General features: G+C 38.4%; 1 protein-coding gene across 2 annotated transcripts; it reads left to right on the top strand.

Annotated features, from left to right (window-relative positions):
* Positions 1-7,208: 7,208 nt before the first annotated feature.
* Positions 7,209-11,364, top strand: LOC147326662 (olfactomedin-like). 2 transcript variants are annotated; one of them, XM_086302654.1, is made up of 5 exons: positions 7,209-7,412; positions 7,509-7,667; positions 8,174-8,386; positions 8,523-8,655; positions 9,866-11,364. In XM_086302654.1, exons 1-5 carry the CDS (start codon positions 7,374-7,376, stop codon positions 10,711-10,713), a joined length of 1,392 nt encoding a protein of 463 aa, XP_086158780.1. In that variant the 5' UTR covers positions 7,209-7,373; the 3' UTR covers positions 10,714-11,364. The 2 variants fall into 2 exon arrangements, with proteins under 2 accessions (XP_086158780.1, XP_086158779.1); XM_086302653.1 differs by having other exon boundaries at positions 7,209-7,667.
* Positions 11,365-13,943: the final 2,579 nt, after the last annotated feature.

Here is a 13,943-nt window from a genome sequence, read left to right as displayed (position 1 = left end):
CGGTCACTGTCCTAATGAGGACACGGATAAGATATATCTTTTAGTGCATGTGTTTGAACATAAAGCCAATAACACAAGAGCTCTAAGAAGAGCTGGAAACAAGCCCAAAGACATTTTTAACCACCTGCCAGCGCCATTCTCCTGTCAAAACTGGTCCATTTAGAAATTAGGCTGGAAGATCAGACTACAAGACTACAATGCTGAATGTCTATGGTTACATGTTGAAGGTAAGGCTCTGGCAGCTTTGCTGGGGTCAGCTAACACAAATAGCTTTGTGCAGATCTGAAAAAGAAACAAAGTTGTGTTAGCAATATAGAAGAGTTTTGTTTCTTTCCTGGACACAGTTTGTACTTTCCTATCATGCTCTTGTTTTCTTGTGCAATAAAGCAGTGCTATTTTATTCCTCTCAGCATACAAACTGAAATCAGCTGATGTGCAAGAAGAAAAAAACATTTTTGTTTGTTTGTTTGTTTTTTTGTTTGTTTTGCATCACTCTAGGAGTAATGGAAGGTGCAGATTTTAGGAACAGAAAGTGAATAACTTTATGCAAAGTTTAACTGAATGAAACTTGGCTTAAAGATGACATTGCACAGTTTTTCTCATTACTTCAATATAATGTACATCTATGTAGAGAAAACAAAATGTGGAAGGTGTTTCGATTTCTATTCATAACAACGTTGATTTTGTTGATAATAAGGATGTTACTATTCACCTTACTCTAAAATGTCTTCCTTTAGTATTTCATATTATAAAAAATATAAAAATCAGTTTACTAAAAGATTAAAACTAGCCAAGAAAATTTTTGTTCTGAAAAGTCAGGGGAATCATGTAAAAATGTTCAAAACACATGGAATGTCATTAATGAAATGCTAAATAAAGAACACTCTGGAAGTATTCCATCTGAACTATCCAATGGCATTAAGAATTTCAGTATTTTGCTTGATACTTTTTTGGTAATGTTGACCCTTCATTAGCTAAAAACATTGTAATATCACGCAATGCCATTTACAAAAAAGTTTAGCACAATTATTGTAAAGGTTTGGAGATGAGAGGTGTGGACCCAAGCGCAGACAATGATGCAGGAGAGAGTGTCTCAAACGGAAAACAAGCCTTTACTTTGCCTGATGAAACACTACAGAAACAAAAGCAGAGGAAAACTGAAGGAAGCAAACTAAACCTGAACTGGGTAAAGCTAAGTATAACAACATGGGGAACATAGAAAACAGAACCTTACAACCGGGAATGTGGCACATGAAACACTGGGGATGACAGACAGGCATGATACACAGAATTATACACAGACACTCCGACGAAGAACAGAGGAAACAACGCACTAAATAGACACACAAGGTAAGAAGAAAATGGCACACAGGAGGGAGACACAGCTGAACGTGGGACTCTCCAAAGTAAAACAGGAAATACAAGACAGAAAACCACAATTCCCAGAATGAAACTCAAACTAGAAACACAAAACACTGGGTTGCAGACACATGACAATGACACCTATTCTTGTTTAGGTGTGTTTGACCGTCCAACTCCTAAAAAGATTTTGCAAATAATACTAAAATGAAAGACGTTGCTCCAGGCCACATCAAGATAAGAGCTAGTCTTATTAAGAAAGTAGATCCTCTTATTGTTGAACCCTTTACACACGTTCTTTCTTTGTTCTTAAAAATAGGTATTGTACCAAGGGATTTAAAAGTAGTTAAAGTAATTCCTTTATTCAAACTTGGAATATACTAGTTTCTTTAGTAACTATCGGCCTATTTCTGTGTTACCTGTTCTCTTCAAAGTACTTGAAAAATTAGTTCACACAAGAATTTCAAAACATCTGTCTGATAGTAATATATTGTATAATCACCAGTATGGATTCAGAGAAAAAAATGCCTATGGCTCTTCTACAGGTCTACAGTAGTTAAAATTACAACAGATTTAGATGACGAAAAATATTTTCTGGGTATATTCCTAGATGTGCCAAAGGCGTTTGACACAGTTAATTTTTAAATTCTCTTAATAAAATTTAATAACATTGGAATATTGTTCTTGAATGGTTTCATAGTTACCTTTTTAAAAGAGAACAATATGTCTCTATTAATAACCAGAATTCCAATAGACTTAAACTTGTATGTGGGGTTCCCCAAGGTTCCATTTTGGACCCTCTCTTATTTTTAATTTAAATTAATGACTTTAAAAAATGTCTGTAAAAATGTACTCCCTATTATGTTTGCAGAAGACAATTCTCTTCTGTTGTTGGTTGGAGCAGATCATCGCGTGGCTTCCCACAGACCCAAGTGTGGGTCCAGTGCACCTTCCAGCCAGCTTGCCAAGGCTCGGGGGCTGGCCCGTTCCAGCTACGAGAGGGAGACTCCAGGGCATGAGCAGACATTAACCCATTTCCATTTGCATTTCTCCACAGGTCTCGGCGACTGCAGACATTGTGCCTTACTAGCCGAGACCCGCACGAGCGCCAGTGCAGGCATGTTGGAGGTGCGAGTGACTGGGACATGTCCGCTGGGAGACCCAGGGTGACCCAGGAAAAAACACTGGAAGCCCCAAAGATACACCCACCACTCACTTGGATCATGACAGAAACCACTTCTCTGGTGAGCACCATTTTGATATGCGGCCTGGCGTGATGGCGCATTGACGGCCCTAGGGGTTACCTGAGCATAAGAGGCAAATTGTTCAAAATAATTGACTATAAAATAATTGTCACACTTTCGTTTGGCTTGTTCTGAGCCCCTGATACTTTCCAGCGCCTCATGGACCAGGTGCTGTGTCCACACGCTGCATATGGTGCCGCCTATTTGGATGACAACAAAAGAATACACTTTATATAAGATATTACATCCTACATGTTGTAAAGTTTATGCTATGTGATATAATGTCATAATGTTGCTTTTTAGGCTGTGAAACCCACGGTCTGTGTGTGGTGACCGGAAGATGCAAAACCAATCCAAAAGCTGGGAACAGTGACTAATACATCTACTTTTTTCATTTAAAAAAAATCATGAAATTCCTTCAGGAACAAAAAGTGACTCTTGTACACTGAATGCAACGAATTGCCACAAAACAGCCACAGTGTGACCAATTGCACCATTTGAATTTTATATTTAAATCTGGCTTTTGTTATCACATTTTGGTACACACCATGCTCTTTGACCATATCACATGTAGATGTATAGTCCAGTGCAGACTTTATCTTTGTCTCAGACAGTCCCACACACTCACACAGTTCTTGTTCTAATGAGAACATAGATAAGACCTATCTTTTAGTGTTTGTGTTTGTATATGAAGACAATAAGACAAAAAAAGAGCTGTAAACCAGCCGAAAGACATTTTAAACCACTTGCTACGGGAATTCTTTTGTTGAAGAAAAATTCCTGGTCCAGGTAGAAATCCCACTACAAGATCGAACTACAAGACTACAATACTGAATGTCTTTGGTTACATGTCGAAGATCAGGCTCCGACAGCTTGGATCGGGTCAGCCAACACAAACAACTTTGTGCAGATGCTTGAAAAGGAACAAGGAACTTAGTTAATAGAGTTTTGTTTCTTTCCTGGACACCGTTTGCACTTTCCCATCATGCTCTTGTTTTCTTGTGCAATAAAAAGAAAAAGTAATACCCACATCTTCACCAGAAGAAAAAAAACATGTTTATTTGATTGTTTTTCATCACTCTAAGAGTAATCGATGCAGGTTTTGGGAACAGAAAGTGAACATTCTGCACTGAGAGTGTAAAATAGCCACGTGGTACAACTGAACCATTTGAAATAGATTTTAATTTCTGGGGTTTTCTACCTGTGCAGTGTGTTAGCTACTACCACATTTTTGTGCATGGTAAGCTTTGTGACTTTCATAATGTGTAAAGATTTGTTAAAATAATGCAGTCTTCACATCTACTTGTCCACACAAACTGATATGTTCCCCAAAAGGTTCAAGCTATTTAATTTATTTGTACTTTTTTATTGATTGATTAACTGTACTAAATTGGATATCCTTTATCATATTCTCTTTCTTAATTATTGGCAAAAATTAAGAAATACAGAGAAGCCGAGAAAAACAACTAGAAATCAACAACTACGAAACCCAACAGAAGAGGAACTGTGTTCCTTCTTTCCGATATTGCTATCGCTCTGTACAGTTACATCTAAAATTTCTTCAACTAGACTGACAGGCATTTTTTTCTGGTTTAAATACACATATATTACATGATTGTATATATGAAATCTGCCACCCAGCTGGGGTCTTTCTCTGTTGGGTTTACATGCTGCAGATGCTGAGTGGGTTTTGTCTGGACACCCAGCATCCTCCCACAGTCCAAAAATATGCATGTGGGTCTATTTCTCTAGTAGTACCTCATCTCTTAGCTTAACTCCAGCCTCCTACTGAACATGAATTAGTAAGCAGTTAACCTTGTGAGGCCTGAGTTGTCATCAACCCAAACCCTGGCTCTGATAAGCAAAAAAAGACCTTATAGGAAAAAATGTAAAAAGTTTTTAGATGTTTCCAAATAATTATTTGTTTGTCACCTGAGTGACAAACAAATAATTAGACAGTTGAAAAATAAATTAAATGAAAAAAATCACAAACTAACCATAGGCCAAATTTCAGTTACTAAAACAAAACTGTTGATTCTTTGTTCTCCAACAAAAGCAGTCCAATCATTTTCTGCTACCACTTCAAAAACAGCTTCATGACTTTAAAAAATGTTAAGTTTACAGTACATACTAATGGTAATATTGGATAATGTGTGATATTAACCAAGACTACATTCACTTCAATTCAATTTTATTTATACAGCACATTCATTTATAAATCACTTTTGCACTAAATATTGTAAGGTAAAGATCCTACAACATTGAAAAGATAATAGAGAAAACCCTACAATCATAGGACCCCCACGAGCAAAGTGCTTTTGTTAGGGTACCTGGGTCTGGTGATCCAGTGGTTTTGATTTTGTTCATCTATATTCTGTTATATTCTGTTTATTTCTTGCTCCCCAAGTTCTTTAGTGTCTCCTTATTTCCAGTCTTAGGTTTTGTTTATATGCCTTCCCTGTGTTCAGTGTTATGCTTTTGTCATGTCTGTCTCAGTGTCATGTCCACGTTACTGCGTTATATTTCCTGTTTTACGTTGACAGTCTGTGTCCCATGTTAATGTTTTCAGGTTTGCTCCCCCTCGGTCTCGTTAAGATAAGATAAGATAAGATAAGATAAGATAAGATAAGATAAGATAAGATAAGATAACCTTTATTAGTCCCACACGTGGGAAATTTGTTTTGTCACAGCAGGAAGTGGACAGTGCAAAAGTTATGATGCAAAAATTAGAATACAATAAGAATAAATACAGTACACAGCTGTACAGAATAGAATAAAATAATATACTATATACAGTAGAATAAAATAGAATAAAAATATACAATAAGATAAAAATAGAATACAAATACAAATACTATATACAACTGAGTAAAAATACAACGATGACAGAAAAGATTATTGCACTTAGTATTATTGCATATGTATGGATGTGTGTGCTTGATCAGTTAAAGTCTTTATTATGGAGTCTGACAGCAGTGGGGAGGAAAGACCTGCGAAATCTCTCCGTCCCACACCGTGGGTGCCGCAGTCTCCCACTGAAGGAGCTGCTCAGTGCTGTCACAGTCTGCTGCATGGGGTGGGAGACGTTGTCCAACAGGGATGACAGCTTAGCCGCCGTTCTCCTGTCACTCACCACCTCCACTGGGTCCAGAGGGCATCCTAGAACAGAGCTGGCCCTTCGGATCACCCTGTTCAGTCTCTTCCTGTCCCCAGCAGAGATGCTGCCGCCCCAGCAGACCACACCATAAAAGATAGCAGAAGCCACCACAGAGTCATAGAAGGTCTTCAGGAGTGGGCCCTCCACCCCAAACGACCTGAGTCTCCGCAGCAGGTACAGCCTGCTCTGCCCTTTCCTGTAGAGGGCGTCTGAGTTATGAGTCCAGTCCAGTCTGTTGTTCAGATGAACACCAAGGTACCTGTAGCTGTCCACAGCTGTCCATGTTATGTCTGATGACTCCCAGCTGTGCTCTCCTCTTGTGTGTCATTCCTTCGTTATCCCTCTGTGTATTGAAGCCTTATGTTTTCCTTGGTCTGTGTCATGATCTCCCTTTCTTTTCAGTTTAGTTACGTTCGTGTTGAGCAATAAAACTGTTTTGAGTGCACTTTTTACCTCCTGGTGTCTGCACATTGGGTCCTCCATTCCTGCCTAGTGCACACAGTCCAGCTTTGGCAACGATGGGAACAAAAACTCCCTTTTAACAGGAAGAAACCTCCAGCAGAACCATTCTCATGGTGGGGAGGGGAGGCCTCTGCCGTGACCGGCTTGGGTTAGGGGAGGAAGACAGGACGAAGAAACGCTGTGGAGAGCCAGATATCAATAATAACTAATAATTAAATACAGAGAGGTGTATAAATACATAGTTAGTGAAAAAGGTGACTCAAAATAATTGGTACCGTCTATTTCAAAAGTTTTTTTTTAATTATGTTGATAAATACATGTCTTAGATGTTTCTTTATTATATTTTGTTTATCGATAGCAGTCTAAACCTGTTGTAATTACAAGCTACAGCCATCTACAATCTGCTGGTGATGTTTCAGAGCTGGATAATGCAATAATACTACATCCTTACTGTGCATTCTAAGCTCTGTATTGTGAGATGTGTGTGTGTATGTGTATGTATACATATATATATACATATATATATATCACTTTATTTACAAACATAAGCTTTAACATCTACCAATACAAAGTAATACCTCTCTGCAGATGCCCATTTTTTAAAGCTTAACTTTATTTATTAATCATAAAAAATGTTGACCATAAAACAGCTAATGACTACAAACGTCAACACTACAAGGTAAATTGTTTGAATCATTTTCTTCTGCAAGCAGCTTTTTCAGGAATCTGATTTTCATACTAACATATGATAAAAACTCAATTGCTATTGGATATAGTTTTTTTTTTCATGTGAATTTAGCTTTAAAATCAGTGAGCAGTTCATTAGACTTGCTTTACATAGTTAAAAATAGATAAATAAATGAGAAATAAACAACAACATTTTTAAAAAATGCAATACTCCTCTAGAACAAAAAAGTGAAAATGAGAGCCAATAAACTAACAATGCATAAAGAAAGTGGGCGGGGTCTTACAAACCACCAGTTTGATGTTCTTAGTTGTGTCATTTGTCCAAGTGGTTTTAAGGCTGTGGAGCAACTTATCAGTGACAGGAAGCAAACCGGCAAATTCTGTGTTTGTTGTGAGTGAGTTTTTCTAAAGAAAACAGAAGAAGACCGTGTGTCAGTGTTGGTCCAGTCTCAGTTTCTCTAAAAATGCTGCAGCTGCTTCTATTGCTGCTGCTGTCATCCACAGTAAGTCACACAGTATTATATGTAGTATTGTTCTGTTATTGTTTGTTTACCATGTATATAAGTCTTAAGAATTTATGCTCCTATTTGCAAAATCAGGCTGACAGCCAGAGTCAGCAAGTGTCGGGCTACAAGAAGGCAAATGCATGTGTGTGCCAGCTAAACTCCACCATGTGGCTGTTCCCTGCTCAGAAGTTTAAGTACGTGTTGGAGGAAGTTCACACCTGTGAAGAATCTCTGAATAACCTACAAGAAGAGGTAAGAACTCATCTATATGCTTTATTGTACTGAAGTAAGCTCTCAGGAACTAACATTGTATTATAAAAAAAACTGTAATACAATTAAAAAGCAATCAATCAATAATCAATAAAACATTATTTAATAATTCATTAATTATTATTACCATAATGAATACTGAGTATGGGTATAATCAATTAATCAATTTGTTTTTTTTATTTTTATTTTATTGCTATGTCTAGTTTTATTACTATGTGCATATTAGTATTGTACAGCACTTTGGTCTACCAGGTGTGTTTTTAAATAAATAAATGATGATGATGATGAATCAATCAATCAATGTTTCAATATTTAAAGATGAACAGTTTATCAAAGTTACTTTATTTTTTATATCATTTCTCCAACCACTTTTTCTTTCCCCTCGAAACAATAACTTTTTAAAATTTGGGTTTATTTTTACATTGTTCCTATGGAAAAAAAAAGCCATGTCTTTGAACAAAGATTTTTTTTGTCTGCATTTCTTGCAGCTGACGTTCTCCAGCCAACGTCTTCCTCTGATCCAGGATCAGTTTACCAAATTTACAGTCCGGCTGGAGCCCTACAACTACCTGCACTCCCAGGGCCTGTATACAGAACTGTCCCTGCACCAGCTGGGCCAGGTGCTCAGCCAGTTACAGGTGGACATCGATGTGGTCCACAGCCAGCTTAACAACTCCGAGACACAGAAACTCTCCAAAGAGGTAGAGCTAAAATAGCAAATGGCAGCGAAATACAACAGAAAGAAATAAGTTGATGTTATACTATGTCAGGTCACAAGTGAACTGTTGTGATGTAACAGAATTATCAATAGAATAATATTATATCTGTCTTTGAAAGGCTGAGAAACTACATAAACATGTAAACAAGATGCAAACAATAGACACGGTTAACATGAAGACTGTGAAGGAGAAACTGCGCTACCTAAAGAATAAGTTGGAGACCTGCAAGTCAATCCCCAAAGACTTCAGAGGTATGTGTGTGTGTGTGTGTGTGTGTGTGTGTGTGTGTGTGTGTGTGTGTGTGTGTGTGTGTGTGTGTGTGTGTGTGTGTGTGTGTGACATAGAGAGACAAGGGAATAAATCAGTTATCAGTTAATATGTTGCAATCAATGATCCCTTGTGACAGTGATTCTTAAATGAGATGGCAGGAGTGTATTTGTATTTTGGCTCTAACAAACTGAAACTAATGAGAAACACAATTTTTGTTTTTAAGATTTATGTGTGCATTCATCAGTTAGAAAAACGGAGTTTAGAAAATTCTGTGGCAGAAAAGAAAACAATTAAGAGCTGATGGTCAGGTTATATCCACATTCCAAAAGAAGCATAATGTTTTTCAGTCAAATTGAGTTGCATTCAGATGACGGCAGTACCAGCCAACTTAAGTTGATAAGTCAACTGATGTCCTTTTATGCTCCCAGTTGTTAAATAAATGGGGTACTTTTCAAAGTACCTTAACATGAATAGCATCTACAAGACCCTTTGCCACATACGTCCATGGCAACTCCACCTTATCTGATTTAACCTCCTAAGACCCGAACTCTTTATTTGGTGTCTGAACACAGCAGTATTTTTCCTCAGTACAAAAACAAAATGAGAAACAACAACTGTGCCCCTTTTAGCAAAATTTCTGTAACAAAGCAAAAAAAGTAAAAGATTTCTGAGCACTGAATGAAAAACAAAACATTTCTCTCCCAAACTGCTACTTCAAACATGTTTACACCTACTGTATGTGTGTAAAATTTTGTATTGTGGTCTAGACAAGCCAAAATGTGATGTCCACATATGTGGACACCAGGTCCTAGGAGTTTAATCATTGTCATATCTGTCATGAGTTATTCCTGTTCTGTTCTGTGCTGAGCCTTGATGTTGTTCTGCTGAACCTGCCTTGGGTTTTCAACATGTGGAATAAATAATATGTTTTCACCGATCCTCACAGAATTCAGATTTGGATTTTTGGCTCTAACTACGCATGGAGGGGTGGAGAGAACCCAATACAGAGCCATGCCACTCTAGAAATAAAAGCTTATTTTCACTGATCGTGACTGAAATCAGATTTGAGCTCCTTCCCCTTTTCAAAGCAAACACACACCCTCAGGGGATGATTAACAGCTGATGTTGATAAATGACTGACTGTATCTTATAATATGCTTCAGAAATCTTCTGATCTTTCTGTCTTTCCAGGTCAGGACAGGCACTGTCTCAAAGGTCTGATCACCAACATCAGTGACCCTATCACAGCTAAAGTCAGCCCTTTTGGTAAGAGCTGTGTCTCTGGTTCGTGGGGAAAACAAGCCCAGAAAGAGAGCGATGGGCAGAAGAACAGTTACTGGGTTCAACCTCTGCTCAGCAGCTACATCTGGGGCAACACTGCGCGCCTTTACCAAACCTATGAAGACCTCATGGCCTCAACAAACCACAGGGACTTTACATTTGCCTCATCGTACAGCCATCCCAATGCCATTGAGGGTCCCAGTGCTGTGCTGTACGGTAAGGCTCTGTACTATAACTGCTACCGCTCTGCAGACGTTTGCCGGTACGACCTGGAGACCAACGAGGTCAAACGGGTGACTCTTCCAGGCACCGGTGTGGGTTTCAACAACAAGTTCCCCTATTGTTACTACGATTGCCAGCTCAATAGTGATATTGATGTAGAGGCAGATGAAACAGGACTGTGGGCTCTCTATGCCACTCTAGGTAACCATGGTAACCTCGTGATCAGCCGCTTAGTTTGGGACAGCGAGGTGAAGAGTCTCAACGTGACACAGACGTGGGAAACGAGGCTGTTCAAGAAGGCAGTAAGTAACGCCTTCATGGTGTGCGGTGTGATGTACGCGACTCGTTACGTTAATGAGTACCGGGAGGAGGTGTTCTACGCCTTCGACACAGCCACAGGCAAAGAAGACAACTCACTAGCAATACCACTGGAGAAGGTAGCTAAAGCAGTGGCTAGTCTGAGCTACAATCCCACCAACAAGCAGATCTACATGTACAACGATGGATACTTGCTGGCCTACCAGGTTTACTTCTGATCTGAAGCTTTGTAGCTAGTTATTGTCACATGACCAAGCAAAACAAAACAAAAAAGGCAATGGCTGTTTTGTGCAGCAGCAATTTTATTCGGTCTTGCAAATGCTGAAGATAAATCATGTATGATGTACAAAAGAACAACCATAATAAAGAGTTAAGTAACAATGAGATGAAAACTCTTTATGCCCTTTTTTGCTCTCTTTACTAGTATTTTTTTAAAACACACAAAAAAACACACACACATAGACACACACACAGAGACAGACACGCACATTTTTCTTGTTGACTGTGACCAGCTAGTTAATGTATTAATGTTTAGCAGGTGACAAAAAGACATGTTAACATTTCCAAATCTTAAAAATTCCCTTAGAGTGCTGTTACTATGTAAAATGTAAATAAACCCAGGTTTGATTGCCAATACAACATAGAAAACAAATCAACAGCTTAAACTAAGAAAATGTATCATTTTAAAAAAATTGGCTCATAGTAAGGGAACAAATTGCAGTTGTACCAGGTGTCTACAGTAGGTGGCAGTGTGATCCCACTCTGGAGTGGATGAGGACAGATGTTTCCACTGCTGAGCCACGGTTTCCAGTTTCTGGCTGGCTGCCTCTTAGACACACCCAAAGCTCTGCTCCCATAATGACAGAAGCCAAACAGCAGCCTGCTGGCTCAAGACGAAACTCTGCGGTCTGCTTTTTACCATGTATGCGGTGGGACCGAGCTCATGTTTCTGTGCAGTTAAAATAGGCTGGGCAGAATCTACATGTTCTGTAATGACATGCTGGATCCTGAACATTTTGGTAACCTTTACAGATTAAGTTTGTGTTTCTTTCTGAAATCCACCCTTTCATTGTTGGTCTACTAACACTGTCACACACATATGGGAAATAATAAATGACTAAAAACGATCTAATTGCACACATAATGCTAATATCTATATATCACAGTGGAGGCCTCCAACCCTTTCAACAATTTTCCCTTTTTTGTATATCTGTGGAAAATCGCTGCATCAGATAAAAATTACAATTTTGCGTAGGAGTGCACAGCAATTTCACACTACCTTGTTCTAGTAGTGTTCTTAATAATAATTAATATCAAAATGAAATTGAGGTGGTGAAGCATAATTTTTCAAAATTACAAATGAATGCAGGAGCCAAGCGTCCAGGCACAACTGTTTAATTTGCTATTTGATGCCCTCTGAGTTTCTGTGGGCATTAAAGCTGGTATATTTTTATGCTTTTTAACGCCTGTGTTTTTTGCCGTTGCGGTTGTTTTTGTTGTTGTTTTAAATATAAATGAAATTATTTTGTTTTCCATTTGTTGCCAGAATCAGGTGACCACGTTTTCATTAAAACTAACTTTATTGTTAAGGCAAAGTGTAAGTGTTACTTGTGAATCAGTAAAAAACAATCCTCTCTTGTTATATTACTTTAATGATCTTGTTATAAAATGATAACTGAAGTAGAGAGATTCGAAAGCTATAACACAGCATCTTTCAGATATTGTATTAATAAGAATTTACAGGCATATTTTAAGACACCTTTAGCCAAACCAACCTTAAAATAAAGCTAAAAGTTTTACTCTCAGTCTCTTATTTGAAAGACAGCAAACTGTCATGAATCATTGCTCCTTTTTCACAGCTTTTTGATTCAGTTTTGCGAATTACCATGCTAAACATGAGCGTGTTACCATTTACATTGGCGCTTATAATCCTCTGAACACAGAGCAACAGGCATGGCTTTAGAGCTGCAGAATCCAATTGGAGAAACAGTCGCATGAGCATTGCAGATTGCATGAATACACCAATGTCACTACCTTCAGCTTGGCTATTCATACCACAGCTTTTCCTGTAGAAAGGCAAACACTGACTCAATCGATTCCAGCAAATAAGGTGAAGATCTTGTGGAAGCAGGAAGTGAAGCTGAAGTTCTTGAATCCTGGTTTCATTACATTGTCACTAATTGTTTTGGGCTGAGGCTTAATTGATCACTTACAGAGCGTGCTCATCTATATGCCAGGAAGTTCTCATTGTGTCCACAAGGCACGATGATTGCCTGTCAGTTTCACCTTAAGTCATCATCGCATTATTACTCATAAATATGTAATGTTGCATTAAAGAGTCCATCTGATGTGCACAGCCATTATAACTTGCTACCGGTATCAAGTACAGATGATTACCAGCAAACACTGACATTGGCACTGACAACACTCAGTTACTTCTTAAAACAGAATAATTGCTACGATGCCTTCCAGTCAGGTTTTAGACAGAACCACAGCACTGAAACTGCTCTGACCAAAGTGTTTAATGACATATGTCTGAATACAGACAGTGGAAAAATGTCAGTCCTAGTTTTACTGGATCTCAGTGCAGCATTTGATACAGTTGACCACAACATATTACTCAAACGACTGGAGAACTGGACAGGTCTTTCAGGAACTGTACTAAACTGGTTCAAAACATACTTAGAAAACAGGAAATACTTTGTATCAATAGGTAACTTCACATCTGAGCAGACAAGTATCACATGTGGAGTTCCCCAAGGTTCCATCTTGGGACCCCTTCTGTTTAACATCTACATGCTCCCACTGGCACAGATTATAAACAACAACAAAATAAACTATCACAGCTATGCAGATGACACACAAATATATATCACAATGTCACCAGGAGACCGAGGCCCTGTACAGGCTCTTGGTAAATGCATTGAGGAAATCAATGACTGGTTGTGCCACAATTTTCTCCAGCTAAACAAAAACAAAACTGAGGTAATAGTCTTTGGCGCCAAAGAAAAACGATTACAGGTCACCAGAGAACTTCAATCTATACATCTAAAAACCACAAACCAGGCGAGAAATTTGGGTGTAGTGATGGATGCAGACCTAAACTTAGAAAAACACATTAAGACAATAACAAAGTCAGCTTACTATCACCTCAAGAATATATCAAGGATAAAAGATCTGATGTCTCAACAGGACCTGGAAAAACTAGTCCATGCATTCATCTTTAGTAGGCTTGATTACTGTAACAGCATCTTTACAGGTCTACCTAAAAAATCAGTCAGACAACTACAGCTCATTCAGAACTCTGCTGCTCGAGTCCTCACTAAGACCAAAAAAGTGGACCACATCAGTCCAGCTCTGAGGTCTTTACACTGGCTGCCTGTCCGTCAGAGGATAGACTTTAAAGTTCTGATGCTGGCCTATAAAGCTCTGAATGGTTTAGGACCAA

This window comes from Aulonocara sp. 'chitande type north' Nkhata Bay, linkage group LG7 (assembly GCF_057382095.1).
Source record: "Aulonocara sp. 'chitande type north' Nkhata Bay isolate Kocher_YH1m ecotype deep benthic linkage group LG7, A_spYH_male_GT1.1, whole genome shotgun sequence".
NCBI classification, from domain to species: Eukaryota; Metazoa; Chordata; class Actinopteri; order Cichliformes; family Cichlidae; genus Aulonocara; species Aulonocara sp. 'chitande type north' Nkhata Bay.
Note: the sequence above shows the minus strand (reverse complement) of the source record. Positions and strands in the feature narration are given on the sequence as shown.

Coding starts and splice junctions, on each gene's coding strand:
- LOC147326662 (XM_086302653.1), top strand. CDS start 7,374: ATGCTGCAGCTGCTTCTATTGCTGCTGCTGTCATCCACAGTAAGTCAC. Junction 7,668..8,173: donor TGAATAACCTACAAGAAGAG/GTAAGAACTCAT, acceptor CATTTCTTGCAG/CTGACGTTCTCCAGCCAACG. Junction 8,387..8,522: donor CACAGAAACTCTCCAAAGAG/GTAGAGCTAAAA, acceptor TGTCTTTGAAAG/GCTGAGAAACTACATAAACA.